At 37.9% G+C, this 17,287-nt stretch overlaps 1 protein-coding gene across 1 annotated transcript; it reads left to right on the top strand.

The window, feature by feature from the left end:
* Positions 1–6,746: 6,746 nt before the first annotated feature.
* Positions 6,747–7,667, top strand: LOC118575566 (vomeronasal type-1 receptor 4-like). The gene has a single exon (XM_036176060.1). It carries the CDS (start codon positions 6,756–6,758, stop codon positions 7,665–7,667), a length of 912 nt encoding a protein of 303 aa, XP_036031953.1. The 5' UTR covers positions 6,747–6,755.
* Positions 7,668–17,287: the final 9,620 nt, after the last annotated feature.

Raw genomic sequence — 17,287 nt, 5'->3', positions numbered from 1 at the left:
CAGATGAAGCAGTAGAAAACAACCATGAAGTCTAAGCTGTAGCTCCTAGAAATGGAAAATCTATGAAAGAGTATGTACATGGTTCAGTAGAGGATACTAGGAAAATTAGGCAGAACACGGTGTCTGAACTGCCTACATTGGGATTCCTCAGAACAAAGAATCATATGGCAATTGAAATATTGGTTTGATGTGATCACTGTGAGAGCTTTGGAAGCAGAGAAAATGTGAAATGCAACTTAACCTCTCTCTTTAGGAACAAAGTTGCAGAGATGAGTCTTGATAAGATAAATAAATCATGGACTGAGTTGCTTTTATTACTTACTAAGGACATGTTATTTCTGGCTGACATGTTAGTGAACATAATCAACTGAAATATCCCAGAAGATGGTCAGTCATGTTTGAGGGAACTGGAAATATGGGAGAGAAGATTTATTCACTGAGTACAATAGGACTGTGTTATCTATTAAGGTAGAAAAAAAATCAAGTGGCCTCTGCACTGGTATTGAACTATATGTTTGTGTTGATGCACACTATGAGATATGATCAGAAACGAAAGGCTGTAGAATTTGTGATATACAGATTTATATATATATACCATTGAGAGGTAAATACACACACACACACACACACACACACACACACACACACAATAAACACTGTTACAAATTATATTTGCCATTATACATGCAACTCTTATAAAATAAAACAAAGTGAATGTTTACCAGTGAGGATATTGGATTTCAGTGGATTTGACCATACTGCATCTTTGTTTGCAGAATCCTATGGCTGTGAAGACAAACACTCATTTTGGGATTGGGCAGCATGACTTCACAGATCTGAGCAAAAGCAATCTCACCCTGTGATTGATGTTGGCCAACCTTTCTTTTCATTAACATTGCTTCTTACCTCACTCCACTGAATGCAGATGGATACACAAATGCTCAGTTCTCAAGCACATGGTACACATTCTTCTTGGTCATTGGCATTTAAGGTGTCTCTGTAGCAACAAAACATTTTAGTATGAAGCATCTTGTCAATAGTTGTAACTAAAACTTTCCATGCTCACAGATGTTTTGGTACAGGTCCATTGGCATCATCTTCCTGGGAATGTGCCTGGTCTCTCAGTAAGCACAACTCCAGGTAGGTAGAAGTTTAAAAAGCTTCCAGCAATGTTGCCTTTTCACTTGCCTCATATTGGGTACTGTTTATCCTTATCAAATTATATATATATATTCTTTTAAAAGTTCCTAAGGAGCATACTGTCTTGGTGTATGCCTTTAGTCTTAGCACTCAGGAGGCTGAGGCAGAAGGAACTCTGTGAGTTCAAGGTCAGCATGTTATACATCTAAAGTGCCAGGAGTATATTGAGAGACAGTGTCTCAAAATAAAACAAAACAAAACAAAGACACAATTAAAAAAAAACTTTCAAGGCATTACATTTTTACCTGTTCTTTTTTTGAAAGAGTGAATTGTAAATCATGTCATATTACTTATATTAATGATTATCAGATGGAGCAGTTAAAAAGTTAAAATACAAATAAAGAATATGTTTGTGACCATGCTCTGACAGCCACTCAGTGAACTCACATATCAGTAAACATCAGTGTTCACAAATATTGGATGGTGTTTGTTGGAATCATGGTATCAAACTGTGATTCCATGAGTTTGTGTTCAGACATCAATGAATTTCATTCATCCAAAAAAAAATCCAAACACTGAACCCAAACATCATTCTCCAAACACTGAACCCAAACATTATTCTCTCTCTCTCTCTTTCCCACTCTCTCTCTTTTTGCTCCCTTTGTTTCTGTTTGTCTGTTTGTTCCTTCCTTCCCCTCCCTTCTTTCCTTCTTTCACTTCTCCCTCCCTCCCTTCTTTCCTCCCTCCGTCCCTCCCTCTCTCCCTCCCTTCCTTCCTTCCTTCCTTACTTTCTTCCTTCTTTCTTTCCTTCCTTCTTTTCTTTCTTTTTCTTCCTTTCTTGCTTTTTTCTTGTTTGTCCATGACATACTTTTTCTACTAATACAGCAAAAAAGCATAATCCTGTATCTTAGAGGACTTTACAAATGAAATACATCTTGGAATACATTAGGTATATCAAAAATTATACAGTATGGTCCTCAACAGTTTCCTTTAGCTGCTTTAGCAAAATCAGACCTCTATTGCTTTTATGAAGGGCACAAACTTATTGTTAACATTTAATAGATTTGTGCACATTTTTCTTGTGTGTGGTTGTACATTTTGTTGTTTTTTTTAGTACATGTGATTTTGGGAATGTATTATTGTCCTCCTAATCACTGGTATGCAAAATTTATTTTTTTTAATGATCCAAAATTGTTTATAGCTAGGAAAACACTTGAGAGTAACCCCCCAAAGAAGGCCAGATACTAGGAAATCAACCAATGTGGGTTGCATTTTGTATTATTTAGATATATTTACTACAGTAATACCATTTTTGAGACACTTTTTTTTTTACTATTTGTCATGGAATTCTGTATGAGAAGACCCAGATTTTGAGAAATGAAAAGTGGCACTATGCTGGTTTGTAAAGTGGCTGTGATCCAGATTCTCAGGGTTTATTTTCATTGTCAGTGGTGGGGTTGTGATGGCATGTCAACTTAGAATACTACTCTAGTCTCTGGCTTTTTACTTTCAATGTGTTGACTTAGCTGTCTTGCTTGCACTCAGAGTTATGTTTCCTTTTGTCCAAAGATGACTTTTCACACACTTTGGCTTTCTTGTAATCTTTCTTTTCTTCAGTCATCATTTTCCAAAGTTTTTTTTTTTTAATATTTTCAATTTCTGGGCAATTTCAGTACCATAACTTTCCTAATCCCTGTGGGTCACATGAGCTGGAGTAGAAACAGCTTCTTTCATCGGTCTTGGTTCCATTCCTCCATCCTCTCCACAGTAACTGCTGCCTACAGAAAAGTCTGGAATGTGCTTACTATTTTTCCTCTTCCTGTAACACCCCCCTTATTTTTTTATACAAAAGATACACTGTATCCTCATTTTCTTCTCCTGAATACCTCATCTCAACCTAAATTACATGATTCTCCTGATTTCTTGAGAATTTCTTCATCTTTCTGTTCAAGGTCTTTGTAGCACTTCTGTCTCTGAGTTGAAGTTTTTGATCATCTGTTTGCAGTTGCTTAGACACCTGCAGATGGTGCTGGGCCACATGGTTCCAATGAATGTTTGATACCAATGAAGCTCAGCCTTTTGTACCTGCATGCTATGAAACAAGGTGTACTCCCCAGGACAACAAAATTTCCACACAAGTCCCTCACACTTTACAGCCTTCAGTGCTCACATTGGTCATGGTGGATGCATGGAATTTCGAACATGTTGACATTTGTGCATGCCAACCATGCTGGCCACAGCAGGCACACATTTGCCCCATACCTGAGATGATGTGAGATCTCCTAATGCCACAATTGATATGCAAAATTATTTTTTGCAAACATCAGTTAATGGATCATGAGCTGCTATTGAAGACTTCTGGGTAATCTGTAGGTAAAAGCTTCCTTGATTGTTAGTGGGTGATGTAAAAACTAAGCATGTTTGTGTGGTTATTTTTAAAAGTGGGAAGATTGGGGACTCTTGTTCCTTCCCCCTTTCATGTGAGCATGTGTGTTGGTGTCATTATTCAGATTTGTTTAGTTAGCCATGTTGAGATTTCATGGGCATAGCTTTCCCAAAATTTTAAGAGATGCAATCTCACAACAGGTACATATTTCTATGGCTCTTAAAATCTTTCTGCCTCCTCTACCACAATGTTCTCTGAGCCCAGAGTGCAGGAGTGGCATTGTAGATGTACAACTGGGATGTGGCATAACACAACAACACAAGCAGTTGTTGTCTGTTTTTGATCACTCATGCTTTTTCTGTTTTCTACCTTTGTATTAGCTGTATTTTTTGTAATAATCTTTTGCATTGAGAAAATTTTCCTTTAGTGGTTAGAGCTATAAGTAATGAAGGAATTGCTCTGAGTACAAGAAAATACACTTTACTTTTTATTCTAGCGCCAATCTGTAAACACTGAAATATTGAGGTGATTTTATGTATTTTATATACTGAGCTGTAGTTATATATTAGTATAAAAACATAGACATATATGCTTTTACATGTAAAAACAAGTAAAGAAAAAGATACCAAGGGCCAAGAATTTAGGGTTTGTCTAGGTACTTGGAAGTGGTTGGAGGGAATAAAGGCACAATGATGCAATTATATTTTTATTTCAAAAATTAAAGCAATACAACATTAGCTTATAAAAATTAAATATCTTCTATAGCACAAATTAAATTATAGTTCTACAAATTGCTTATTCTATGAGTAGTTAAATACAGATGTGAACGATGGAAAAAATTTCAAGTGTGATTATTGGTGTGTAAGCTATGTTTGTCCCACTTAAGCAGATGTGTCCCTTACATCAATGTCTGTAGTTACATTCACAGATACTGCAAGACATGGCATTCTTGGCTTTTATATAGGAATCCCCAAATTTGTTATTATCAACATTTTCTTCCTTTATTTTATATTGATTATAATTTTGTTTGGATTGTTCCTTATTTTTTATGTTTTGCTAGGTTACAAACTAGCAAGTTTCCTTGAAGCATTTTCATACTTACTATTTTGATAGGCTCAAATCTTCCACTTGCCCAGTTTCTCTCCCCTCATGCCAGCTTATGCAGTCGAATATACACAATTTCTTCCTTCACTTTCCAAACACATGCAATGTTTTACCATCCTGATCACACTTTGAAATATCCTCATGGACCTCTTTCAAGTCTCCTGGATGCTACTCACACTCACTCCCACATAAACACCCATTTCTAGTTTAGAAGCTGTGAAGTCATAATTGTGACAGTGGTATCTGTTTTTCTTGGCCTGTATTCCATCATTTAATAGAATAGTGTCTATTTCTGCTACAGCCATTTCCTATTTCCTAGGTGTTCTACATGAAAGTGCACAGGGAAGGGGAGCCTGTATTTGGTAGTTCCTGAGGTCTCAGCTCATCTCCCTATTCTGTATAAACTTCTTCTGATCCTAGGCTTCATTGCCAATTATACCCCAGCTCTAGATTGACAGATGATTGTGAGAGGCAACAGTGATCTCCCTGGGGCTGCATGGTTAAGCAAGGTGCTGATTCACAGCTGATACTGTCTCCTTCTGCAAGGGGATCTCACCCAATTTAGAAATGGTTTGCAGACAGATTCTCTCATGAGAATAGACTGTAGTGACTTTTTTGTTTGTTTGTTTTTTGAGACAGGGTTTCTCTGTGTAGCTTTGTGCCTTTCCTGGAACTCACTTGGTAGCCCAAGCTGGCCTCAAACTCACAGAGATCCACCTGCCTCTGCCTCCTGAGTGCTGGTATTAAAGGCATGCACAACCACTGTCCATCTTCTTTCAATTTCTCCTAGCATATTTTGCTTATTTTATTCTGTTGTATATTCAGTGAGATTTCATCACAACAGATTTTCCCTTCTTGCTAGCAGTCCTGACTTGAGTGTGCTCACAGGTGTATGTGTCTCTGAGGTGTGGCTTATCATAACTGCTAGCTCATAACTCAATATGATGTAATGTGTCACTTGAAATACCATTCTATTACATTTTGTGCTTAAAATTTTTTTCTTATCTCAGACCATTGTGGGGTAAAGACCAAAACACCACAGAGCCCAACCAAAGTCCATATTCAGAGTTTGTATTTAGGAGCCTTGGTGACTGCCTACAGAGAAACACTTCTCCCAGAGCTGCCAGGAATACACTTTACACGGAGCTTGTAAAGGCAAATAATTTAGAAAATCATCATTCTGGCTAGCAATTGCCTGCGGGAAAACAAAGCAAGGAAGCAATTTACAGAATCTAAAATATGTAGTTAGCTGGGGCACTTCAGCCCCCACTATCTAGAGGAGGGTCAGGTACATTCCCAAGGTAATTATCATGGAGTGGGTAGAAAAGATACAGCCAATTTCATGTTAAATCTAAGAATCTCCAGTTGAAAAAAATAGAACATTTGCCCTATCACAAGACTATAGATTTTAGTGGTATTATACATTTCTCATTAATATCTTTGGACTTAAGGTGAGATATACATTAAGAATTACTTTAATAAATAAAAGTGACTATGATCCATTGAGTATATAGACAACACAAATTGGACTTGGTATTTTTCTTTGTTTTATATTTTCTTTGGGGGAGATCACAAGGAAGGGAGGGCGGACATGGCATATCAGGGAAGTCACTCTGATCTGGGTACATTATGTGAAACCTCCAAGTAATCAATAATAATGTTATGTTTGTAAAAGATATTGTTTTATTTAAGTTTTGTGGCTGTTCTTAAAGCTGATTTCATGTACAACTTATATCAGTACATTCTGAAAGATTTATGTCCAGTTTGTTTACACTGCCTGTAATATTTTTCAAATGGGCCAACATCCTATCACCCTGAGTGTTTTGTTTCTAGGAGACTTGGTGGCTATTTTTCTACCAACACTTGCCATCTGAAGTAATAAGAAATTTCAAAGTAACAAACATGGAAAATAACTACTCCTGGCAAAATTTTGGTGGTAAGGTATTTTATGTTATCTAGGCTGGCCTTGAACTCCTGAGTTTCAAGGACTCTCAGGTTTGGTCTCTCTGTAGCTCCATGGGTTAATGGCATCTTTCAACATGCCTGGCTACCATCATTTGCCATAATTCATTTGAACTAAGAAACAGTGTGCCTATATCCATAAAGGTATTTACTGAATCACAGAATGGATATCTGGATTCTGGCAATCAGAATCATTTTCTTATCACAAACTACCACTGGAATTCTGGGAAATCTCCTTCTTATATTCGACTACCTAGTACGTTACCACAGAGAATACACATTAAAGCCCACAGATTTGATTCTCATGCACTTAATCGCAGCCAATACCTTAGTTGTTTTCTCTGCAGGAGTACCCCAAACAATGGCAGTTTGGGGATTGAGGCAGTTCTTGAATGATTTTGCATGTGACCTCCTACTGTACATTCAAGGATTTGCTCGAAATGTGTCCATTGGCACCACTTGCCTCTTGAGTGTCTTCCAGGCCATGACCCTCAGTCCCAGGAAATCCTGTTGGAATGACAATAAAGTCAGAGCTTCAAAGTACATTAAATGCTCCATTTCCCTACTTTGGGTCTTCTACATGGTGATACGGTTCATTTTCCTTGTGCACAATTTTATCAAAATGAATAGCAAAAATATGAAAAGAAGTCAAGATTTTGGATATTGCTCTATTGTAGGGCATGATGAAATCAGTGACTCACTCTATGCAGCCTTGGTGATGTGCCCTGAGTCTGTTTTTGCTGTGCTCATCACATGGTCCATTGCCTCCATGATTGTCATACTCTACAGACACAAGAGGAGGGTTCAATATATCCGCAACTATTATGGTTCCAGGAGAAACTTCCCTGAGTCCAGAGCGACCCAGAACATCCTTATCCTGTTGTGTACCTTTCTTGCTTTTTATACGCTCTCCACCAATTCGCGAGGCTACATTGCTCTGTTGTACAATCAGAGTTGGTGGCTGGTGTACACTTCTCGCCTCACTTCTCTTTGTTTTCCCTGTTTTGTACCATTTGTTATTTTGAGGTATTACTCATTTTTGTCTTTATTCAGTATGATATGGTTAAGAAAATAAATTTCTCCTAATTTTATTATAACTATGTAAAATATTACTTTGTCTTGTCATACAAATTTTACTCAATTACCACCTTATGAAATCAACAAAGAAAGTTAAGGTTTATCATCTTGTCTTTATAAGACTAGTCAAATGAGTATGGGAGTTTTGTCAGATGGTTGAATTAGAAACCTGCATCAGCTGACGATCATACTGTATTTTTTGCACTGTAGTCTTCAACTTTCAGATAGTGGATTTTTCCTTTGCCAATATGATGTGCAAAGAAGCCAATAACTTGTTGCCAATAGAGCTGACTTTCTTGTGGCTTTTATACTCTCAAGGAATCTTGCCTGTTTTTGGATAGACACCTGTGTATACCGCACTCTAATTGCAAGGCAAACTGACATCATGGTGTACCATAAATTGTACTTCTGGTGGCCCTTGTCTGATGACAGCTGCACTAGCATGCTCTAGGACCAGAAATACTCTTCAGTGATCAATCCAACATGTTTTGATTTCATCTCTTCCAGAAAAGGAAAATGTTTGTCTGTTCCCAAACTTATAGCCACAGTGTTTAACAAAGTCTGTGAAGATAGGCATCTCCTCTTGCCATGAAGGACAAAAATTATGACTTCAATCTTTCACCTTGTACCAAAATAAATTAAAAATTATGTTTATGCTTATTATGTGATCCTCAATTTTGTAAGATGCTATTTTCACCCTCTATTTCTCATAACTTTGTTTCATATTAAATTATCTGAGTATGGTTTCCTCTCACTTTAATAGTCTTAGTTATATGCACATCCTCTCCCATATAGATCCATTCCACTTTGGTTTCTTATTAGAAGAAAACAGGCTTCTGAGAGATAACTAAAAAAAATGAAATAAAATGTAATGACCTAAAAAATAAAACCTTCATATTGGAACTGGACAAGAAAGCCAGCAATAAAGGGGGGGAATCTGAAGAGAAGTCCCAAGATTCAAAGATTCATTCGTTTTTTTCTGCATCCAGGAGTCCCAGAGAAGTACTGAACTAAAAGTTATCATTTAAATACAAAGGGCTTGGAGCAGAGCATGTAAACCTGTGATTGTTGCTTCAGTCTCTGTGAGTTCACATGAGCTTTGCCTAGTTGAGAGAACCTGGCCCTCCTGATGTCCTCCCCTGTCCTCTTAGTCTCTCCCACTCTTTCTGCCTCCTCTTCTGTGGGGTTCCCTGAGGTATGAGGGGAGAGATGTGATGGACACAACTCATTTAGAACTGTGTGTTCTAAGGTCTATCTAATCTATCTATATCTATCTATCTATCTATCTATCTATCTTCTATATCTCTGAATTTGTGTGTGAGAGAGAGGGGGAGAGAGAGGAGAGAGAGAGAGAGAGAGAGAGAGAGAGAGAGAGAGAGAGAGAGAGAGAGAGATCTGGCTATGGGTATCTGTTTTTGTTCCCATCTGTTGTAGAAGAAAGCCTCTCTGATTCTCTGATGTTGGCAGAATATGACACAGATTTATGAGTATAAAAGAATAACATTGGGAGTCATTTTCCTTTGTTTCCTTTCTTTTATTAGCTAAGTAGTCTTTGGTTTTACCTTGGGACTTTGGAATATCTATACTCTGGTAACTATACACTGTCAGGTATGGATTTTATCTCATTGACCAAGACTTCAGTCAAATCAGACATTGGCTGGTTACTCCTAAAAGGTTGGTGCCATCCATTGTCTTAGCATATTTGCAGATAGTTAGATCAAAGCTTTTCTGGTTGGTTGGGTATTTGCTTTCCTCCTTTGGTAACCTGCAGTGTACCCTTACATGTCATATACACTAGAACATGGGGGTAAAATTTCTATGTAGCCATCAGCTGGACCTCTCCATGTTCAGTGATTGGTATGGGAGTTGTCTTCAGCAGTGGGTCTTTTTTGTCATTTTGCTGAGGACAACCCATTGTCTTGGTAAAGGCCTGGGCTATCTGGTGATTTCCATATGTACAGTGGATGGTGTTGTGTGTCAACTTGATCCAAGCTGTAGTCATCAAAGGAGCCTTAGTTGAGGAAATGCCTTCATGAGCTTCAGCTAGAATACATTTTCTCAATTACTGATTTATGTGGGAAAGGCCTGTCCACGAAGGTGTTACCATGCATGGGCTGATGGTCCCAGGTTCTATAAGAGATCAGCTGAGCATCCTATGAGATGCAAGCCAGTAAGTAGCCCTCCTCCTTGGCCTCTACCTCAGCTCCTACCTCCAGGTTCCAGACTTGTTTGAGTTCCTATTCTGACATCCTCCAGTATGGACTATGATCTGGAAGTGTAAGCCAAAAGATCTCTTTCACCCTCAACTTGCCCTTTGGTCATGGAATTTTGTGGCAGCAATAGAAACATTAACTAAGACACCATGGGGTGCTTTGGCCAACAACTCAATTAGATGAAACAGAGTCTTGGTACTGGAAGCTTTGGTGACAAGAATTAGCCAGTTGGGGTTCTTTCTCCCTCATTACTTGGGAATTTAAATAGCATCACATTCATACTAATAGGAAGATTCCACAGAACTAGAACTACGTTTCCATACTGCCCATCAAACGTCCTTCATTTCCAATTGTCTCTCCTCTCATTAACTCCCTCAAACCCATCTCCCCTTCCTTCCCACCTAATCTCCTTAATCCTGTCCCTCCTCTCCTCTGGCATCAGTACAACCATAAAGTCTATTATATTTCCTCATCTGTCGTGCCTGCCTCAACCAGCAAGGATGACGCAACACCGGAGCTCTTCTTTTAGCAGTTTATTCAGGACCTTGTTAATAGTGATGTCTCCCCCCAGGCAAGCATCTACCAGCCCTTAAGTAGGTCTGGGCTACCAACCCCAGACAGCCACCTGGGCACTATCCATAGGTCCATGCATATGCAAGTGGCACACAAATCCAGCCATAGCCAAATAAGGAGCTGTTTACCACAAAGAGTACTTGCCATCGGGAAGGCAGAGGGTGGAAGTCAGCGTCATCTTTAAAGTGCGGCTACACACAGCTCTCTACACTCATCCCAGGGAGATGTATGGGTCTCACCTATTTTTTTCCTCTATGCCTAATTTCTCTGGGCCTATAAGTTATGACTTTGTTGTCATTTATTTAAAATCATCATATCCAGGAATAAGTGAACACATATTCTATTTGTCTTTCTGGGTCTAGGTTACCTCACTAAGGCTTTTTTTTTTCTAGTTCCAGCCATTTGTCTGCAAATTTCATTGTTTTAAGAGTTGAGTATTACTCCTCTGTGCAAATGTATCACATTTTCTCCATCCATTATTATGTTGAGGGACACTTAACTTGTTTCCAATTTCTGAGTAGTATGATTAGAGTAGTAATAAACATGTTTCAGCAAGTGTTCCGGTAGTAGGATGAAAAATCTTTTGGGTATATGCATAAGAGTGGTATAGCTATGTCTTGAGGTAGATTGAGTCCCAGTACTCTGAGGAACCAGCACACTGATTTCAATAGTGGCTGTGCTTACCTCAGGCAGCAGTGGAGGAGTGTTTCCCTTACTCATGTCCTTTCCAGTATGAGCTGTCACTTGTTTAATTGAAATTAGACATAATGACAGGTTATGATATTACATCCTGTTGGAATCTCAACATAATTTTGATCTGTTGTTTTTGGTTTGGTAAGGATTGTGAACATTTCTGTGTTCCTCAGCCATTTCAGTTTCATTTTGAAAATCACTAGTATTGTTTACATGTCTGTTTAAATTGTTTAACTTGTTTTCTAGGTAGCCTCCCTGGAGTTGTGAGTAGCAGTCTAGTCATCTTTATTTTACATCTAGTATCCTCCTATGAGTGAGTATAAACCATTTTTGTCTTTCTGAGTCTGGGTTACCTCACTCAGGATGATTTTTTCTGGATCTATCCATTTGCCTACAAACCTCATGATGTCATTGTTTTTCTCTGCTGAGTAGTACTACATTGTGTATATGCACAACATTTTCTTTTTACATTCTTCAGTTGAAGGGCATCTAGGTTGTTTCCAGGTTCTGGCTATTACAAACAATGCTGATATGAACCTAGCTGAGCAAATGCCCTTGTGGTATGATTGAGCATTCATTGGGTATATGCCCAAGAGTGCTACAGATGGGTCTTGGGGGAGATGGATTCCCAATTTTCTAAGGAAGCTTCATATTGATTTCAAACATACAAGCATGCATTCCCACCAACAGTGGAGGAGAGTTCCCCTTGCTCCACATCCTTTCCAGCATTAGCTGTCTTCAGTGTATTTGATCTTATCCATTCTGATGGATGTAAGGTGGTATCTCAGAATTGTTTTGATTTGCCTTTCCCAGATAATTAGGGATGCTGAGCAATTCCTTAAATGTCTTTCAGCTATTTGAGCTTCATCTGTTGAGAATTCTCTGTTTAGTTCTATAGCCCATTTCATAATTGGACTGTTGGGCATTTTGAAGTCTAATTTCTTGAGTTCTTTATATATTCCGAATATCAGCCCTCTGTCAGATTGTGGGGTTGGTGAAGTCCTTTTCCCAATATGTAGGCTGTTGCTTTGTCTTGTTGACCATGTTCTTTTCTCTACAAAAGCTTCTCAGTTTCAAGAGGTCCCACTGATTGATTGTTTCTCTCAGTGTCTGTGCTACCAGTGTTATATTTAGAAAGTCATCTCCTATGCCAATGCCATCAAGACTACTTCCTGCATTCTCTTCTGTCAGGTTCAGAGTAACTTGATTCATGTTGAAGTCTTTGATCTGCTTGGGCTTAAGTTTTGTGCATGTTGACAGATATGGCTCTATTTGCAGCTTTCTACACATTGACATCCAGTTATGCCAGCACCATTTGTTGAAGATGCATTCTTTTTTCCATTGTACAGTTTTGGCTTCTTTGTCAAAAGTTATATGTTCATAGATGTGTGGATTAATGTCAGGGTCTTCAATTCCATTCCATTAGTCTACATGTCTGTTTTTATGCCAGTACCAAGCTGTTTTTATTACTGTAGTTCTATACTAGAGCTTGAGGTTAGGGATGGTGATGCCTCCAGAGGTTGTTTTATTGTACAGGATTCATTTGGCTGTCCTGAGTTTTTTGTTTTTCCATATGAAGTTGACTATTATTTTTAGTTGTGAGCCTAGCCTTTAATGGCTTAGCCATCTCTCCAGCCCAGAAGTTGAGTATTATTCTTTCCATGTCTGTGAAGAATTGTGTTGGTATTTTTATGGGGATTGCATTGAATATATATATTGCTTTTGGTAAGATTGCCATTTTTTACTATGTTAATCCTGCCTATCCATGAGCATGGAAAATCTTTCCATTTTCTGACATCTTCTTCAATTTCTTATTTCAGGGACTTAAAGTTCTTGTCATATAGGTCCTTCACTTGCTTATTTAGTGTTACCACAAGGTATTTTAAAACATTTGTGGCTACTGTAAAGGGTGATGTATCTCTGTTTTCCTTCTCAGCCAGTTTGTCAATTGTATATAGGAGGGGCACTGATTTGTTTGAGATGATCTTGTATTCTGCTATGTTGCTGAAGGTGTTTATAAGCTGTATCAGTTCCTTGATTGAATTTTTGGGGTCACTCTTGTGTACTATCATGTCATCTGCAAATAGGGAATGCTTGACTTCTCCCTTTCCAATTTGTATCACCTTAATTACCTTATGTTGTCTTATTGCTCTAGCTAGAACTTCAAGTACTATATTCAATTAGTATGGGGAGAGCAGACAGCCTTACCTTGTTCCTGATTTTAGTGGAATTGGTTTGAGTTTATTTATTTTCATGTTGGCTGTTGGCTTGCTGTAAATTGCTTTTATTATGTTTAGACTTGTTCTCTGTATTCCTGATCACTCCAATATCCCTCTCCTTTATCATGAAGGGGTGTTAGATTTTCTCAAATACCTTTTCAGCATCTAGTGAGATGATCATGTGGGTTTTTTTTAAAATTGGTTTATATGGTGTAATACATTGATGGACTTTCATATATTGAATCTCCCTTGTATCCCTGGAATGAAGCCTACTTGATCATGGTGGATAATTGTTTTGATGTGTTCTGGAGTCTGTTTGCCAGTATTTTATTGAGTATTTTTGCATCAGTTTTCATGAGGGAGATTGGTCTGTAAATCTCTTTCTTTGTTGCATCTTTGTTTGTTTTAGAAATTAGGGTACTTGTAGCCACACAGAAGTAGTTAGTAATGTTCCTCCTGCTTCTATTATGTGGAACAATTTAAAGAGTATTAGCATTACCTCTTCTTGGAAGACCTGGTAGAATTCTGCACTGAAACCATCTGGTCCTGGGGTGTTTTTGGTTGGGAGACTTTAATGATTGATTCTATATCCTTAGGAGTTATTGGACTATTTAAATGGTTTATCTGGTCTTGATTTAACTTAGGTATATGGTAGCTATCCAGAAAATTATCCATTTCTTTTAGATTTTCCAATTTTGTGGAGTAGAGATTTTTGAACTATGACCTGATGATTCTCTGGATTTCCTCATTGTCTGTTGTTTTGTCCCCCTTTCCATTCCTGATTTTATTAATTTGGATGCCCTCTCTGTGTCTTTTGGTTAGTTTGGATAAGGGCTTGTCTATTTTGTTGATTTTCTCAAAGAACCAAATTTTTGTTTCATTAATTTTTTTACTGTTGTGTGTTTCTATTTTATTGATTTCAGCTCTCAATTTGATAATTACCTGGCATATATTCTTCCTAGGAGTCTTTGGTTAATGTTCCAGAGCTTCCATGTGTGCTGTTAAGTCACTAGTGGGAGATTTCTCCAACTTCTTTATGTGAGCATTTAGTGCTGTGAATTTTCCTCTTATCACTGCTTTCATAGTGTTCCATAAGTTTAGGTAAGTGGTGTATTTATTTTCATTGATCTCTAGGAAGTCATTAATTTCTTTCTTATTCTATTTGTTTTGTATCTGTTGATATTTCCTTTGTGGCCAAGTATGTGGTCGATTTTAGAGAAGGTTCCATGGGGTGTTGAGAAGAAGGTAAATTCTTTTTTGTTAGGATGGAATGTTCTGTAGATATTGATTAAGTCCATTTGACTCATTACATTAGTTAAGTCCTTTATTTCTCTGTTAAGTTTCAATTTGGCAGATCTGTCCAGTGGTGAATGTGGGCTTTGAAGTCTCCCACTATTAATGTATGGGGTTTTATATGTGATTTACGCTTTAGTAATGTTTCTTTTACATATGTGTGTGCTCTTGTGTGTAGAACATAAATGTTCAGAATTGAAACTTCATTTTGGTGGATCTTTACTGTGATGCATATGTAATACCCTTCTTGATATTTTTTGATTGATTTTAGTTTGAAGGTTTTTTTGCTGGATTATAGGATGGCTATACCTGCTTGCTTCTTAAAATCATTTCATTGGAAAGTCTTTTCCCAGCCTTTTATTCTTCAGTAATGTCTACCTTCAAATTTGAGATGTGTTTCTTGTATGCAGCAGAAAGTTGTGTCCTGCTTTTGTATCCATTCTATTAGCCTGTGTTTTTTTAAAGGTAAATTAAGTCCATTGATATTAAGAGATATCAATGTCCAGTGATTGCTCATTCCTGTTATTTATTTATTTATTTATTAGGTGGTAGTGTGTGTGTGTGTGTGTGTGTGTGTGTGTGTGTGTGTACTTCTCTTCTTTAGTGATTACTGCTGTGCTGTTATCTGTTGCCTGTGTTTCTGAGAGTGTATCTGAATTCTTTAGGTTAGAATTTTCCTTCTAGTGCTTTCTGTAAGGCTGCATTTGTGGATAAGTACTGTTTAAATCATGCTTTGTCTTGGAATGTCTTGTTCACTCCGTCTAGGATGATTGAAAATTTTGCTGGATATATTAATCTAGGCTGGCATTCATGGTCTCTTAGCGTCTGCATTCTATCTGGCCAGGTCCTTCTGGCTTTCAAAGTCTCCATTGAGAAATCAGGTTTTATTCTGATGGGTTTGTCTTTATATCTCACTTGGCCATTTTCTTTTGATGCTCCTAATATTCTTTCTTTATTCTGTACATTTAGTTGTTTAATTATTATGTGGCAAGGGGACGTTTTTTAAGGGTCTACTCTGTTGTGTGTCCTATAGGCTTCTTGTATCTTCATAGGCATTTCCTTCTTTAAGTTGGGAAAGTTTTCTTCCATGATTTTGTTGAATATATTTTCTGTGCCTCTGAGTTGCTATTCTTCTCATTCCTCTATCCCTATTATTTGTAGGTTTGGTCTTTTCATGATGTCCCAAATTATCTGGACATTTGGGGTCATGACGTCTTTGCTTTAGTGTTTTCTTTGATGAATCTATTTCTTCTACTGTATCTTCAACGTCAGTGGTCTTCTCTTCCATCTCTTGCATTCTCTTGGTTATACTTGCTTCTGAAGTTCCCTTTTGTTTACTCAGGTTTTCTATTTCCAGCATTTCCTCTGTTTTTGTCTTCTTCATTTTTTCTAGTTCCTTTTTCAGGTCTTGGACTGTTTCCCTCTTCTGTTTCATTGCTTTTTTATGATTTTCATTCAGAGATTCATTGTTTTCTTCTGCTTTATTTGTCCTTTCCTCTAGTTGTTTATAGCATTCTTCCCACTTCTTGTGTGTTTGTTCCTCCATTTCATTTTTGATTTCTCCTTTATAAGCCTCTAGTCTCTTCATGATGCTATTCATAAGGCTGTTTTCTTCTGCTTCTTCCACTTTGTGATGTTCAGGTCTAACTGTTAGAAGAGGGCTAGGTTCTGATGATGCTATATTGCTCCATTTTGTTGTATGTAATTCTGCCTTGATGTCTGCCCATCTCCTTGTGGATTCCTTCTTGGTCTTATCAGTGCTCTTGTTCCAGACAGAGCTGCCAGATTGAGCAAGCCTCTCTCTGGTGCAGATGGAATTTTCTGGTCCAGATGGGAGCTCTGGGGTGGGATCGATCGGAGCTGGGGGCTGGTCCCTAAATTTCAGGAAGTGGGTAGGGTCTGTTCCAAATTGGAGTGCTGGCTGGATGGCAGTTGTTGGCTAATCTGTGAGTCTCAGGATGTGGCTGGTGTATTGGGTAGATGGGTGTGTTGGTATGACGTGGAAATTGCAGGGTCTGCTGGGGGCTTTGAAAAGGTGAATCTTACCTGTGGGGTGGGGGTCCTGCCCGATTGCTGGAACCTGGGGCCAAGTTGGGCAGGTCTTCCCACAATGGCTGGTGCCTAGGAAAGGCCCATCTGGATATGACCCCACGGACTCACTTCTGGTCACAATGGGAATCCTTTTTATATCCTCAGTTAGTCACTTTCATTTTCACACAGGATTTTTTGTGTTTTTTTATTCATTTGACCTTTCAACTGATAACATATTCCTCATCTTAAACATATTCTTAATACAAAGTAGAGGTTTGTAAATGTTCAATTATGACTCTTTTGGCTTTGGTATTTTTTTGACTGACAAATCTACTTCCTCTAATGTATCCTCTACATCAGATATTCTCTCTTCCATTTCTTGCATTCTGTTGGTTTTTCTTGCATGTGTGTTTCCTGTTCATGTACTCAGATTTTCTGTTTCCAGCATTCCCTCTTCTTTTGTCTTCTTCATTGTTTCTATTTCCCTTTTAAGGTTTTGAACTGTTTCCTTCACATGTTTAATTCCTTTTTTATGTTTTTTTTTGCTTTCTTTAAGGTATTTATTGATTTCTTCCAATTTTGTTTGCCTTTTTCTC

This window comes from Onychomys torridus, unplaced genomic scaffold, assembly GCF_903995425.1.
Source record: "Onychomys torridus unplaced genomic scaffold, mOncTor1.1, whole genome shotgun sequence".
Classification (NCBI taxonomy): domain Eukaryota; kingdom Metazoa; phylum Chordata; class Mammalia; order Rodentia; family Cricetidae; genus Onychomys; species Onychomys torridus.
This window is presented reverse-complemented; position numbering and strand designations above follow the sequence as displayed.